The sequence below is a fragment of the Scaptodrosophila lebanonensis genome, unplaced genomic scaffold (assembly GCF_003285725.1).
Source record: "Scaptodrosophila lebanonensis strain 11010-0011.00,11010-0021.00 unplaced genomic scaffold, SlebRS2 tig00000080-arrow-pilon, whole genome shotgun sequence".
NCBI lineage: Eukaryota > Metazoa > Arthropoda > Insecta > Diptera > Drosophilidae > Scaptodrosophila > Scaptodrosophila lebanonensis.
In genome coordinates, this window is record NW_022060561.1 from 3,577,768 (window position 1) to 3,594,528 (window position 16,761).

The 16,761-nt window shown below is 37.0% G+C and overlaps 2 protein-coding genes across 2 annotated transcripts in view; both read right to left on the reverse strand.

Moving 5' to 3' along the window:
* LOC115626071 overlaps positions 1-16,761 on the reverse strand; it is a 130,095-nt gene that overhangs the window by 35,319 nt on the left and 78,015 nt on the right. The window contains exon 8 of the mRNA XM_030521323.1: positions 2,124-2,229. Coding sequence (XP_030377183.1) covers positions 2,124-2,229 — 106 coding nt within the window. The remainder of the gene's footprint in view (positions 1-2,123; positions 2,230-16,761) is intronic.
* Positions 10,993-11,652, reverse strand: LOC115626014 (heat shock protein 23). The gene has a single exon (XM_030521261.1). The coding sequence runs from the start codon at positions 11,650-11,652 to the stop codon at positions 10,993-10,995; it is 660 nt and encodes a 219-aa protein (XP_030377121.1).

Sequence of the window (16,761 nt, forward strand, 5' to 3'; positions counted from 1 at the left end):
AAGGATATAAAACATACATATACCTTTACAGGACGTTTGCAGCCACTGTTTTGTTGTGGTGGCAGTAGATGTCAATATTTTTTTTTACAAACCATTTGCGTAATTCGTAATTCGTTACCGAAGCCATAAAGAAAAGGGCTGCGGCATTGTTAGTCAAATGGCTTGGAACGATTTAAAGCTGAGTCTGAGCTGGCGCTGAAGTTGAATGAAGCCACTTTCTGCCTAATAGATACTGTCTTTAAATTGAATTAAATGCCTGGGAGTCTTGGGAACCACACGCGAGTAATATAAATGAAAAATGTTTGCTTTTCAGGGCAAAAATGTCAACACATTTACAAATCAAAATAAAATAAAATCAAATAAACGAAGAAGCCTCCCCGCAGAGTCTCAATACGTTAGACGCATTTCTCATGTTCTGGGCGGGCGGCATGCTCTTCACGTAGTATTTTAATTAGTCTAATTAGAGGCAAAGTTGCAGCAGCGCTGCTGCAAAGTTGAAAGTAATTATGTGGCATTTTGGGATCTGGGAGCTGGTTAGCTGTCTGACTGCTTGTTGATATGGCTGCTTAATGCTTGGCAATTAAACTGATTAGTCAGTTACAACAGGGGCTGAAGCAGTTAATAAATTCTCTGATTCTAACCTCGGGCAGGTGAAGTGAGTCTAGACTTTATGGGCTAATTACACAGTTGTGTGTGTGTGTGTGTGTGTTGGCATTAAACAGAAGAACACATAGCGAAATATATGTGATCTGCATAACTCTTTTAATGAAGTAAGCTCGTTGTGGAAGGAGGTGGAAAGGGGAGTGTGTTTCTTTTTTGGGAGACCTCCAAATGTTTTATATTCTTTACCATTTCTTTTTCATTTATGTACATATACGTAGTTCATACATATATAACATTGTGGAGTTAAGTTATAGCATTAAAGATGTTTGATTTGATTTCTGCAAACTTTAAATATTTGGCTGTTAAGCCTCAAAAGTAAGTGCGAAGGAGTTTTCATACTCTGTACATAAAATGTACAAGAGTATATTAGGTTTGCGGGAGCTGAAAATGTAACAGGCAGAAGGAGGCGTGGCAGACCCCACAAAGTATATATAGTATATCTAGCCCTGTCTGTCTGTCTGTCAGTCTGTCCGACCTGGATCTCAGAGACTATAAGAGCTAGAGACACAAAATTTTGCACAAAGATGCCTTATGTGTGTACGCTGTGCAAGTTTGTTTTATTTTTTTGATTTTCCGCCCCACTTCCTCCCTATGGGCGTTTTCTCGATTTTCCATTCGTATTATCGCCTATATCTCAGAGACTATAAGACCTAGGGACACCAAATTGTAGTCCCAGATGCCTTATGTGAATACGCAGAAAATGTGTATTTTGGAATTTCCCTCTCTCTCCTCTCTCCCCCCTCTCCACGGCAAATCGTAACTCCCGTAATTCTTGGAATTTCGAACTCAAACTTGGCAAATACCTCTATTTAGTTATTATAAGTCCAAATGCTTTGCTCAGGTACACGAGACATACACAGACACACACAAATACACACATACACCCATAATTATTCTACACATATGTACAGAGTATTTCAAAGTCGGGATACCCGACATTAGCTTCTCTACTTGTTTATACTATTTTTGATGAACCAAGTGAGTCCAAATAGGAGCCCAAAAATGTATATTGCTTTAAATCAGCAAGATAGCAATGATTTACGAGCTAGTGACAATGTGGGATTTCTAAGGTAAATCAGTCAGTTGTTATTCATTTAATTTAATATTAACCCTAATAAAACAATGTGCAGCACAAAATAATGGTCTTCGGGCAATCAATTATTATTATGTTTAGCACATCAATCGATTATAAGTACACATAATTCTGTTTTTACACGGAAGAATTAGGTGTATCTCTATAAAGAATCGATTCTAAATCATATTAGCTTTTTCATTTGGAGCCTTCAAACCAAAGAACTACCCAAAAGTTAAACTCAACTTATCCGTCCCTGCAAAGCTAACCTCTTCTTTCGATACAAAATATACTTTTTTAATAATATGTATGTAGTAACTAGCAGCTTATGCAATCAATCGCCACTTTAGAAAATATAGTTTAGAAGCAAATATCCCCTGATACGCACCTTACAACTGTAGACACCCTCATCGATGCGACTGGCCTTCGTTACGCCCAGTATGGCGGTGTAAACATCTTTTGTGTCCGGTGGCAGTACGGTGGTCCAAATTTCTCTGCAAGCGATAGAAATATTAGCTAATTAGTTTGAAGATAATACTTTTGCTTTCGCACAACACTCGAGACACACAACAGACAAACAATACGATGAATAGCTTAAGGCAGGCAGGCGGGGTGGGCGGCTGCTACAAATTTTCCAATTTTCACACCCAATACCCTCGCCTGCAGGCGAATTGGAGCATATGTAGTAGTTCCCTCGCTAATTGGGACACTAATCAGAGCAAGCTCACAGCTCATCATCGTTTTCTAGAACGTGTGAATGCGCGGATGGGCGCGGGCGATGTTTACGGATCCGTGTGGTGTTGTGGCTGTGGGTGTGGGTGTGCGAAATATTATTGCTAATGTGAAAACAATCGCGGATGCTGTTGCGGTTCGAAGTCAATTAGCAGGCATCATGTTTCATTTTTCGCAATTTTCAAATGTTTTTCAAAATATCTGTTTCGCTGCACAGCCGCCGACGCGTAGTCGCTGCATTGTTAATAGCTTTTGGCTCTCTGGCGAACTGGGTCAACGCATTGGCTGGCTCTGGCATGGGGCAGACATTCTGGGCGGTCGGCAGCATTATGCAGAGATTTCTATTTGCATTTATCTCCCATGGCTGGCTAGCTGTATCAATATTTGAACAGCAGACACATTTGCATACTTAGTTGAGTCTGCAGATGGTGGGATGTTGAGATAATGGGATGATGTGATAATGTGATGATGCTATGAGCATGAGATGACGGTGTTGTACGCGAACAAAATCGACTATTTGCATTAAAGGATATTCTACTTAATTAGCTCAAATGACGAAGGAGTAAATATTATAATCAGGATAGCAAATGCAAATTGATATCATTTTAATACTAATGTCATATATGTAAATAAGGATGTTTAAGTTGTAATAAGTAATAGACTGCTCAGTCAAGTATTGCTTCAGGTACAATTATACATAACTATAAGTAGGTTTCGAAAAAAATTAAATTCTACGATAACTACAAGAGTAGTTCGTTAAAGTCCAGAACGCAGCTTTGTAGGTAATATCGATGAACACCCACTTACGTGCAAAACAGTCAGCTAGCTATACATAAATTTAGTATATGCCTATGTTAAGCAAAATTGCATCTTAGCATTAAAGCAACTGCCAACTGCCAAGGGGCCGCAACACCAACCTGCCATGCAACGCGTCTGAATCAGAAACGAGGCCGTATGTGGCTGACGCCTCGGTTCAATCAAATGGCAAAAACAGGACCCAGAACCCAAAACCAACGCCTTGAACTGGCAACAACTTAAGTGCTGCTTGAGGTTTTGGCGGCAAACAAACACACGCACACACACATATATATATTAACATACATACACACCTGTAAGCCTGTGAGTGCACTTCACTAATAACTTTTACGCATGAAGGCCTTACGCCATAAGGCAGTAGGAGCCAGGAGCACAACACATTAAAGGAGTTGAACGTGAAAAAGTGCCAAAAACCGCAGGCTGCCTGCCTACCAAAGAGAAAGTGCGCAAAACCACGGGTACAGGTACACTCAGCGAAAAATATTGTAGAGTGCACAATTCTAGTAGGATTATGTTTGGGTTCCAGGCTATTTATTACTTGAAAGGTTTTATATTCTGAATCAATCTCAGCGAAATTGATTAAAATTCACAATTCACATACCCTTGATGCACGCATTTTTTTAAATAAATGTATCTAATTATTGCGTTTTAAATAGTTGTTTAATCATTAATAGTGGAAATATTAATATTTAATAAGCTTGGTCTTAGAACAATTCTTACTAGATTTGAGATTGCAACTACTTGTCATTTTTCTGAGTGTACCGTCTGACGCTCTCAGAGCCTCAAGCCAAGTACATGCACACGGATGTATGAATGTATTGGTGTATATGTTTGTACATGCACCGTCAAAAGTAAATGGCTCAGCTGCAATCGCTAAAAATGCGTTTAGTGCGTTGGTTAGTTGGTTGGCTGGTTGTTCGGCTGGCTGGGCCTACAAAGCACTTAACCCACAATTTACTAATGGCCCATGGGTGTGACTACGTTCCCCACTACGGGAGCCATGGCTACCACCTTCAAAATCAATTAAATGGCAACGGATGTAATAACTTTTTGCACAGGAAGTGTGTAACGGCTAAATGCAACAACAACAACCACAATAAAAGCAGCGGCAGTCGACTTCACGTGTAACGTGTTTTTCGTAGCGTCCGTCAGGGTGACCAGGAATTACAAGGAACCGTGAACTAAGCGAACTTATTATTTTTCACATTTATGATATTATTTTCTGTTTTTCCAATTTTTAAAAATCATTTGTGTGCATCTGCAAATATATTTAGACACAGCTTAACAAAAATATCAATTACCTATTATTGTCTATGTTTGTACAAGTTTTCGAGTTAATCAAAAGTATTTATTTAACTTTGAAAAAGGCGTTACAGAACGTCTAAAATATGTACGATATGTTTTTGATTAAACGGTTCAACGGTACACTTTAAATTAAATGATATATTTGAGAAAATATAACTAATATCAACGAAAAACTACTTATGGACAAGGGAGGACATTTTAACTGATTTCTGATTTTAAAATTTTCATGGTTGGTGATACTAATAGTAATATAAAATATTTACAAATAGCATAACAAATTTACAATATAATACTATAAAATCAACGCAACTGAAATGAGTAATATATTCCTGGGTAGGTTAGGCTTTGATAAGAATTGCTAAAGTTCTTTAAACAGTATCGTCGTGTAAATAAATGGTCACCTAGTCGAAAATCCCTTTTGGCGGTAGCCGCAAAAATAGCAGAACCGTCTCATTTACAGTTTGCTGAAAATGAACTGCAGGTAGCAACAACAACATCAAGAGAAAATCCAAGCGCACATACGAATCTTACATTCCCTTCTCTGTATTCGGCTTTGTAAAACTCGTTTAATTTAAAACTTGGTTGTGCTTATTTTTGTTTAAAAGTTTGTTATTCGAGTATTTTGTGTTATTAAAATTCAAATGGAGTTGATAATTTAAAAAAAAAATACAATAATATAAAAAATACAAGTCGATCTAGTTTAGTAAAGCTCTTTGATATTAATATTTTTTAAATAAAATATTTAAATAGTAGTTTTTTGCTTTTTTAGTATTTTAATCCACTACTTTTCAATTTCAAATTCTTTAAAACTTAAAATAATACAATAATATAGACGGACGGTTCTGGAGCTACTCATATACACATACGTATGAACATTTTGTGTGTCAACTACTTTTAGTTGCTACAAAAACTATACGATTTCTAACCATCTTAACCTTCGGTAGAGGATAAAACTAGAACAACAATGGCCCAGGAAGTGGACGAGGTCTGACTTAATGCGAGTTGCTCGGCTAACACAATTACTCCGCTGCTATGCGTGAGATGCAGGAGTGGGGGAGAGAGATAGATAGAGTGGCGAACACACAACATTAAAGCGCCGCGATACCATTTACAGTTGACTGCGACTGCCGTTGTTCGCCCTGCTATGACAGCAGCAGCTGTTGTTGCTCTCTTTCGCTCTTGCTCTGCGGTTACCAAATGCATTTCAAACGTGAGGCGCGTAATAGCATTGGAAAGTGAATGGTAGGGGCGACGGGAGCAGGGGGGAGCAACGCTACAAATTGACCGCAAATGAGAACGCATATGTGTGCATGTGTGTGTGTGTGTGTGTGTGGAGCAGCACATGGCGGAGCATCACTCCTCTAAAGAGCTTTTAAAATTTGCGCCTATTTGAGTTAAGCTGCTGCTATGATTTGTGATTTTTGAGTTTCGTGCGTGAGTGAGCAAACACGGGAGAGAGCACATTCAGCTGCTCAATTACGCAGAGCATGTGTGCACAGTTGCTGCTATAAGTATGCTTGCTTAAGGATATGGCATACGTTGCCCTACAAAGGCTGATGAGTTGATTTAACTTTGTTCATTTCCAGCAACTAAATATGCCGGCAGATGATCAACATTTCATGAATGGATTAGGAACTTTAAAGTGAACTTTTATGGAGAAAATAACATTTAAATAACTTAAGTTAATTATATAAGAAATAAAAATAAATAATTAATTAAAATTAATAATTGAAATGTTCAACGTCAAATAAAATTAAATTTTGTAACTAATATACATTAGGTTAAATTTTCTTAGAAATAAATATGTAATGACTACCGTAATAACATAAAAGCAATCTTGTACTTGTAATGCTAGGATAAATTAATTAAATAAATAAATGTGTTTTTGCACAATTTCTTCAGGAATTTTCAATACTTAAGCAATCAGGCTAGTCATCAGCATATCGTAAAGCCCTCAATTCAGTATGGTAGGTGAAATTGATTTTCATTTAATAAAATATATATAAGTTTATAATCGGGCTTGTTCTCGTTTGTTTATTTGATAAAATTGTGCAAAGTCGAAGTTAGTAAATTTTGTGAATCTCCTATGATGGCGGACCATTATTAAGGATCGGCTTAAACACTACCATCAAAGCAGCATTAATGTAGCCAAATAATATAGTTGATGTTCGGATCAGAGAGCATTTACTAATTCCGAATCTACATAACTAGATCGAATTCGAAAATATATCACTTCCTAGCTATTTTGTGATGCCAGAGCTTTAAGGCTAATACTTTAAATTAGTAAACATGTGAGAGAGATTTAAATTTCGATGCCACATCTTATTGAAAACTTTGTGATATTAAGTGATAAACTTTCCTAATTCTGCTATATGTAGATATATAGTAAAAGGTATCTGGTGTTTTATGATTAAAATGTTGGAAATTTTTAAACGTCAAGAAAGGTATAACTTTTCTCTATTCAAACTAAAAATATTGTTCATAAAATGTAATAGTTTTCTAATTCTTTCTAATTTTTTTTGTCAGTAGACCAAACTGCAAAATAAATAATAATGTAAGTTTTGGACTTAAAGATACAAAATCAGTGTACATATGTGCTTCCCTTAATTCTTTGTGTAGCTCCGAAATAAAAAATCCCTTTTAAATACAAAATGTGTAGCTTTTTCCTAATTTTTACTGCTAGTATAGGCTCCCTTTTTCATTTTTAAACATAATTTGGCTATTGATAATGTGAGTATTAAGAAGTTAAGGAGCAATAAATAGATTTATAAGTTATCGGGAATACTGTTTGATTATGTTATAGTTTTTATATTGAGGAACAAAAAGGGAGTAATGCTCAAGTTTTAAGAATAAATGGTTGGGCAGGTTTTTTATTTTTAAGATTCCATTAAAAATATTCAGATAAAAGATAAAACATTGCTTAATAATGTCAGAAACCCATCCAGGCAATATGTTGGACGTTTCAGCACTTAAAAGGGCAATTGCAAAATTTTAATTAGCGTGAATAGTTTTTGTAGTTTAGAATGTAACTGTCGGTGGACTTTCCAGATCCGCTTGTGTGCAAATGATTGAAAAAGTAGGCCACAAGCGTTTTATTTATGCGCAACACTGTCGTTAAAAATTAGTTTTCAATCAAAAGCATATGCAACATACACACATATGCTGTTGGCCGCATAAAAATAACAATATATGGCTTAAAGCAACAACCAACCGAAAACCAAATAAACAAATATTCGCTTGCAAAGCACTGTTGATTGACTGCCTGTCTGGCTGACAACGCGGAACTCAAATCCAAAAAAAGAAGTGATGGAGGAACATTCGTATTTTTATGTCAGCACCGCAAAGTCGAAATCCAAATCTAAAGCCGCTGGCTACACAACAAAAATCCATCCAATGTTTTTATGAGTTCATAAAATTGACGTAGGTGTTTATTGTTGTTTGTTGTAACTGTTTGGCCTTTGGACGCACAACAGAGAGACCGCCACCACCCCCACCCCAGCCCCGACCTTGTCCTCTAGCATGGGAAATTGAAATTGTGAAGTTATTTGCTGAATGTTTTATGCGTGTTCTGTAATAAATATGAATATGTTGGCCATGTCGGCCCAGTCTTGCATTAAAGTTGCAGCTGTAACTTGATTAGAAAAACAGTTCCCAACAACAAAATTCAACTTCATATATACAAGTTTATGTATGTGTGTGAGTGTGTGTGTGTGTTGTGGCCATATAAAAACTTTATTAAACGCAACTACGCATAAAAATAAAACGATGACAAAATACGCGTCCTATTCGCCTTCTTTGCTGACTCCGCCGAGTCCCGTTGGAGGCTATTTTTTGAGCTTTCTCTGTTTGCGGCCTCAACGCGCACATTTCACTTGAAGCTGTAACAAATTTCATTACAATCGTAACAGGAAAACGTGTCTCAACAACTAAATTGCAAAATGCCGGCCGAGCAACGCTCCAAAATGCTCAGAAGCACAGAGAACGAGTGAGATGGAGAGCGCGAGAGTAGAGTGAAGGACACTGAGAGCTGAGCTGTTTGCACAAACAAAGGGCTTGATTAACTTTTTTTCAACACCACCAAAAAAAGCAAAGCAAAAGGAGCAGCCAATAAGAGTGCAATATATGTGAAGAATCGACAAGCGGAGTGTGTTTTGGAAAAAAGGGTTACGGAACTGATACAATATTGGGCTGAAAATGTGAGCTGACCTCATTTGCGAATGAATATTTTGTCATATTTATGATTTCATGCAGTTCGTTGACATTTCATTAACATATTTTTATATTAAATAAATAATAATAATTTTGAAATTTTAAAATCATGAAATATTACTCGATTATTGTATTATTTCAGCGGTTGCTGCAAAATGAAATCAATAACATTTCTAGAATCGGGAAGCTCTGCTGATGAACAAATGCCAGGGGAGTCGGGAATGAAATAAAACCGACTTGACTTTTCTCTTTCCAGCAAATCGGTTATTCCTGGGATCTTTACGTTCGGGCAGGTGAATTACGACTTGTCTTATTATTCTCATCAAGAATACACCTTACACCATTAATAATTTGCTACGTTTTCTCTTTTGATTGTTTTTATCGTTCTTAAACTTTAGAAGTTGAAAAATATTTTAATATATTTTTTATTTTACTTTTGTCTCGCCCTTCACGATTTCACTTAACACGAGGTTTAGTTGTATATCTATGGGTTCTGACACGTCTCTTTCTGCGTGTTACATACAATCGCACTAAACAAGTATACCCTTTTACTCTTTAAGGGTACAGGGTATTAAAAAACCTCTCGTCTGTGCAGATTTCCCCATTCGCCAGTTATCTACACACCATGAACGACTAGGAAATGGCTCATGCATTGCCTATCCCAGTCACGCAGCTCTTGATTAGCGAAAAATTTGAATAAAATTCACTAACACCTTGCACGTCCTCCTTACGGCTGCCATACGCTACAATTTTCATTGTAACCTCACACACACACAGATAGGCGATAAAGAACAACAAGAGAATGGCTTGTCAGCAGAAAAACGTCCTGGAAAAAAGGGAAATACTTGTATATACATAGTTGCTTTCTCGACCTTAACAATGACGAAGAAAAAGAAGAAGAGAAAAATTGACAGCAATGCGCCAAAAGGCAAATATTATGAATGGCAGAAATACGGTGGGGCTTGGTTAGGTTCAGTTTTGAAATATAGTTGACGGCTGACTCTAACATGTTGGCAGGCACGCGAAAATATAAAAGCATTTATAACTTGGGGCCAGTCAATACTTGACTCTTGGGGAAATATCGTTTTTTAGAGGCTAGTTAATTAAAACAGGCCTTACAAAAAGTCAACAATCAGCTGGTCTGGGCGGCAACAGCATCATTGGAGGTCGATATTTATATGTACATTACATATATACATTACTTGTATTTCAAGTAATTGTGATTGGTTTTTATACCGAAAAAAGTTGAACTCAAGTATTTTTACTAAGGTAGGATTGGAAAAGAGAATCCAATCCTGTTGAATTTTTATAAGTCGCATTGATTTTGACGCTCTATTTTTACACACGCTTAGAAATGTTCCTTAATTTTGAATACTATTTATCTTCAGTTCTATTAAATATTTTTTAAATTTCACTCATTAGGGTGTTGAATTATCGAAATTGTAGAGTGTTTTCCTAAATTGGATGAAGAATATACAAGTATAACAGATTTAATATAATTTTAGAAACTTTAATGGCTCTCCTGCCCTACAATTAATAAATACTGATTAATTTGTAAAACAATTTGAAATTAAATTTCTAAGTTTATGATACCCATATGGGGGTTTTTTAAAAGCACTACTTGTACGTTAATTTTAAAAAAAAATAATATTTTAAGAAGTTAAATTTCAGATGCGTGTGTTAAACATTTTGTTATAAGGTAATATATGATGGGGAACTACAAAAAGAATAATTATAGTTTCCTCTACATAAAGTTTACAAACAGCTATCGTTGTAATGAAAACGCAAATTCTGTTTCATGATAAAGTCCTTTATTGGTTAAGTATAGCAAAATCGCAAGCACCTAAAACCTTAATGACTATGTTCCTTAGTCGCAGTTGCTGCAGTTGAATGTTGAACTAACGAACGCCACATTTGTAACGCTTAAACAATTTACACTAGGTGTAATAAATAATCAAACTAATTGCTTTTTAGTGGGATAAGTATCTATACTTCACTATGTGTGAGTGTGAATGTGAGTGTGTCTGTGTCTGTGAGAGTGTGATAATATTTTTGAATAATCCACATCATACTCAAGGCGAATAGTTCTTCTCACGAGCACGACGACTGTCTCTGACGGTCTTCACGCGCAAACGCCTCACGAGGCATTCCCATAGAGGGCGTAGTTTGCGCGCAACCGCCAGACGTCGTCGGCTTCAAGTGTCCGGCGCTGTGCCAGCAGCAGAAGCCTCGCCACCATTATCATCACCATTGCCTTCCCCCTGCTCAATGGCTCTGGCCGCACTGGGATCCGAAATGCTGCCAAAGTAGTTGCCCGTCTTCTCGATCTCCACCAGCCGCTCCACATCGTCCAGTTTTGGTGGTGCTGGCACCGTAACCATGAGTATGCCATCGGCGGAGAATGTGGCACGTGCCTGGGTGGCATCATAGTGCCGGGGCAGCTTGTAGCAACGTGAGAATTCACGCGCGATGCACAACTGGCCATTGGCCGCACGATCATCCGCCTGCTTGCCCTCAACTGTAATCGTGTCAGTGTTCTTCGCCTTCACCGTCAGCTCGCCGAGCTGGAAGTGATGCACGTCCAGCACGACTTTGAAGGTGCCACGGCCCTGCGAGTCCGGCTCTGCGCCCGTCTCTATGACCACTCGCCCAACCAAACACGAGCCGTGACACCAGGCGCTGTCATCCATTCGTAAATGGAAGTCTCGGGCACACACATCCAGCTCATGGGAGAGATAATAGCGTCGCTGACGGCACTTCACCTCTCCCGAGGGCCAGTGTCGTCGAGGCGGCCAGTGGTAGTGGCCGCCATGCTCGTGCTCGTGATCCCAATCCCAGTCCCAGTGTATGGGCATGTTGTGTGCCACGTCTGCCCCTTCTCCGGCGCTGTCGCTGACGATAACGATGCCGCGTCGTAGTCGTCTTCGTTTCGTTTTCGTTGCACTTGGAACAAGCGTGTTGATTTTTGGCTAACCGACCAAAAAAACCGTTGTTCACTGCTGTCTTCCTGCTCGTCTCGTACTAATTCGATGGCTGGGCGTGCGCGCGCCTTCTGGTATGCAAAGTAATTCGCCTCGAACTGAGCATGGATTGCATGCACTGGCAAGCTAACGGCCTAGGGCAGGTCGGTTTGCCGAGCTATTTTTGAAATCATTGCAATGCGGCACATAAATAACAACCTCAATGCACACTGGGCCCAAATTGAACGAAAATTGAGGAGCACTAAGCGGGCCAATTAGGCGAAGATTTATAGGGAGTTTAAATTTTTTTCTGGAGTGATCATATTAGACGACCTTTTATATGAATATGTGGGCTGGAGATATCTTCATAGATACAATCTGTGTTTTGTACTATCTATTTAAATTCCGATAGGTCATTGATTTGACAAGTTATTTCTACTGGATAAACAGAAAAGCGATCCTATCCAAAAAGTTGGTTTATTTATATTTACTCTTCTATTATATCAAATTTTGGAATGCTGGAGTACATGGGTTGTATGGTGAAATTTATGGTGCAATAATTTCTATCTTGGAATGAAGGACTATTATAGGTTGCTATAACTTAAATGCTAGAATCCCTAATGGCCAAGGGCTGAGCCCAGTGTCCACCTAATTTATTGCAACTTTCGATCCAGTGTGCCGTTTTACCCAATTTCAACCCGATTGCTGTGCGTTGCCTTCGACTGCAGCAGCACGCACAAATTTGCAAGCCAAACTAGAGCGACCCCTAACCTCAGTTTGTTTGATCAATAAGTGGTAAGCAGCGGCCCCTTTATAGTTCTTGTTATTTTTGTTATAACCCCTGAAGCTATTTTTATTCACAAAATGGAACAAATGAATTGGAAAAGGCGACAAAGAGAAAATAGCAAACAAACGAACCGCACACCAATTAGAGATAATGCGAAATTATGAAAGAGTGGCAACGCCATTATGCAACTAATTGTGGCATTCTCATTGTCGCCATCGCCATTGCCATCGTCATCGTCACAAAGCACAGAAAGGCAAACAAGACAAGCACAGACATGCGGCGCGAGCGCGCGCTCTTTCCGCCAAATGAAACTAATGAAAATCGTGACCCCCATTTGGCACGTGCACACATGTGTGTGTGTGTGTGCGTTTGAGTGTAAATGGAAGCGTGTGTGAGTGTGTGGAGCAGCTGGAAAATAAGAAGAAAGACAACAGCAGAAACAACAACAACTGCCAAGCAAGCATTGCATTTTGCTAGACAATGAAGATGACGACCAAGTCGCACAGTGGCCCAGAAATATATTTTGATCCTCTAATTTACATATTCATTAATACACTTAAATAAAGCGTTTGCATAATACATACATATGTAATTAGTATTTGTTGAGTTTGTTGAAAACAAAAAAGATATAATCATCTTTAAAAATAAAAGCAAGCAGTGCCTACTGAATATAAAATAACTTTGATTTGTTTATAGAACTTATTTTGGGTGCAAAAGTGTTCTACAATAAAATATTTTCCCCATTTATCATTCAAAGTGTGAATGAGCCTACGTTTTTAGATTGAAGACACAATAAAACGAATAATTATAAATGATTAATACATTATACACTTTCTATGTTTACTTATTGAAAATGTAATTGTATTTATTAATATTTAATGACTTTATTTTTGTAGTTTTTTAAAATATAATTCATATTTATTGTTTACATATATCTACAAATGTTTTGTTTATATATTTTATGTATAGATATTTGAATTAAATATTTTTAATAAAATTTTAAATAGTTATAGATATATTGTATAAATAGTTATTCATATTTACTTATTTATTTTATAATTATAATAACTTTTATTTATTTAAATAAATAAGTTGCAATTAAAATTATTGTTATCATTTATTTTTGCTCGATAGATTTGGTTTCTGAACCATTGAGCTTCGCTAACGCTAACGCTAACGCCAACGTCGTCGTTGTTGTTGTAATCTTTACTTTTCCCACGTTTTAGTAAAATTTAATTCATTTTTATTTACATAATTGTTATTATTATTAGCTTACAATTTATTTTTGTTTATTTATAAATTTTTGTAGCCATTTTTGTGTTTTATGTCAATTTATATTCATGTATAGTTATTATATATTTATATTAATTTATATATTTAAAATATTTATTTATATTTATTTTATATTTATGTTTTTATTTTATTTATACCAATCTATACTTATTAATATATATTTTTCGCAATTAAAATTTTTGTTGTAATTTATTGTTGACCAATAGATTTGGTTTCTGAACCATTGTGCTTCGCTAACGCTCGCGTCGTCGTCGTTGTTGTTGTTAAGACAAGCGCAAAATGGCTACCGATTGCAGTTGTTGTTGGGCTGTTGTTATTGTCGTTGTCGTTGTTGGTATTGCCGCTGTTATTATTGCTCGGGGTGAACCAATTTGTAAAATATACGAAATATATTTTACTTATGCTGTCGTGCCAGACCGAGTGGGCGGCAGACCGGGCGGTTGGCGAGCGAGGAGGTCAGCTGAAATTGAATTTTTTGCTTTTGGCTTTTAAGCAAGTTTGACAAATTTTTGGAGCTACAGCTGAGCTAACCAGGACAACACTGACGGCAACTTGGCAGCACATGTTGGCACACACGCACACATACATACATATATTTCTGTGGTATATTGTGATTGCTTGACAAAGCTGTAATTTTGGTTCGAGAGCCAACGATAAAATTGAAGTCTTAGTCTTTCCCAGTTGATAAATATGTATGTATTTGCCGGAGAGCAGTAACATTGTTTCAATATTTTCCCAACTTTGGCACAATTGTGCAAATGACGTCAATTTGAAAATGTGCAACGTGTTTATTTGTTTCATCTCGGCACGTTTGCAAACAATTAACAGAGGATTGCTATACGGCTAAAAAGAAATAACGAAAACGAAAATGCATTCAGCTTGAAAATTCCGATTTTTTGCAGAGCTTGTCTCAGTCGTTGGCGATTGCTGGAGCTGTGCATTTAGTGCAAAGCTTCGAAGAATCAGTTTTAGTTTTAAAAGAGTGATCATCAGCATGGAGTATATGAATTTAAATAACCCATCGACTTACAATTAAAGGAGGCTTTTCAAATAACTCATCCAGAAACAAGTAAGATGCTCAAAAGCTATTTCGATTGCTAATGTTTTTATTCAGTTTTTTTTTTTAAACTCTTCGCAAGTCTAATTGATAAAGTTTGTAAAATCTGTTGTGGTCTACTTTACCCTTCTACTTTACTGAATAACAGTTTTTATTTTGCAATTTTCCGAAAAGAACTATAGTTTAGAAAATTTCCATGAAAATTATGATTTTAGTATCTTTTGCAATTTTAATAATAGTTCAACGATTTCAACTTTTTTTTTTGGAATTTCTAGCGATTTCTTCTGCAGATTTTAACACTTTTTTTAACATTCAAAGATTTTTAAAACAGCTGCCATTTTGTTATTCTTTGTACCCAAAATTGCTCCTGTTGCTTTACACTATTTGATCGAAATGAATGTGCGACTATACAATTTTCTAGATAACTCTTTGGATGTTATACAAAGTGAAGAAAATTACATAAAATATTTGCCAGAATTTCTATACTAATATCAATACAGTTATCTAGGAAATTGAGTTACATAAAATGTGCTTATTCAATAATTTTTCAAAATATTTAAAAGACATTTTACTTCCAATCAAATTCACTTCTTTTTGAGACTTTTTTAACATGAATTATTTGTTTAACATTTCTTGAAGAAATTATAAATCTTTTTGGTTAGTCAGCTAGCACCAACTTCTCAAAAGTATTTATCTATAGAATCAACAGATATTTACAAATTTGCACTTTTCAAAAATTAGTTTTACCTTCTCTGAACATTAATAGCTTCTGAAATATTACTAGAAATTCTTTAGAAAATTTTATATAAGTATGTAAGTACGGCAATAAGTTAGAAGCATTTTATTTTAATAGCTATACCGCAGCTTTCTAAGATTTGGAAACAGTTTACTGTCTTCTGGCAATGTAGCTAGCAGCAGTTCATGGCAAGTTTTGAAAACTATTCTTGCATATTCTTTAAAAATTCTGGTACTTTAAGATAAATTTTGAATCAAGCCACTTCAACTTGAGCCAGCATTAAAATATCCCAGCTGGCCGACGAAGTAAGCCCAACAATAAATATTCGGCCAGCTCGCAACTAACAGTAACAACATTAGCACCGTTGTTGCACTTAATAAGCGAGAATTTGCTGCACAATCCGTGGACCACACACACACGTCTAATATACACACGATTAGGAGCACAATTAATGGGCGCACTTGGGGGCATGCCTTGGAGCCCGCTACAGATACCGATACATGCGAGAATGTGTCTGTGGTGTACGCCTCAATTGAAATTGAGGACAGTGTGGCGAGCAACTCGGAGTAGCGGCCACATTCTGCATGTTAATCAAAGTGATGCGGAGACTGTAGCAGTTGTTGTTGCTGGTGGGGCTCAGGGATGCGTTAGTAATGGGATTGGATAGTAATTGCATTGATTAACCAGTTTACTGCTTAGGCATGTTTGCTGGCAGATCGCTGCCTGACTACAAGTATATTTTTGTAGTGCCATAAATTTCCATACGTTGAGCTCCATTTTCAGATCCATTGGCTCATAAAAAGTAGAATAATGTGCTGTCCAGCACATGCTTATGATGATAAATTACATTCCACCCCCTACCCCATCAAGAAGCGCCAGCATCAAATCATGCATTAAAAATCTGCTTACTTCCGGTTATTTTAGTGCGCAAAAGTAAAGCCAAGTCGGCAAGGAGCGGGGCAAGGACACACACCCGATGCTTAGTCGTTTGTGTAATGCGAAGTTAGTAAATGTCCAAATGAATGACTTCACTTCACTTTAACTAAAATATTTACTCATATTTCGCCCCGCAGCAGCCGCCGAACATGTGTTGTTGTGGCCTCCACAGCAGCCACTTTTTTCCACATCAAT

Excerpts from the sequence above, each read along its gene's own strand:
- LOC115626014 (XM_030521261.1), bottom strand. The coding sequence starts at position 11,652 with ATGCCCATACACTGGGACTGGGATTGGGATCACGAGCACGAGCATGGC.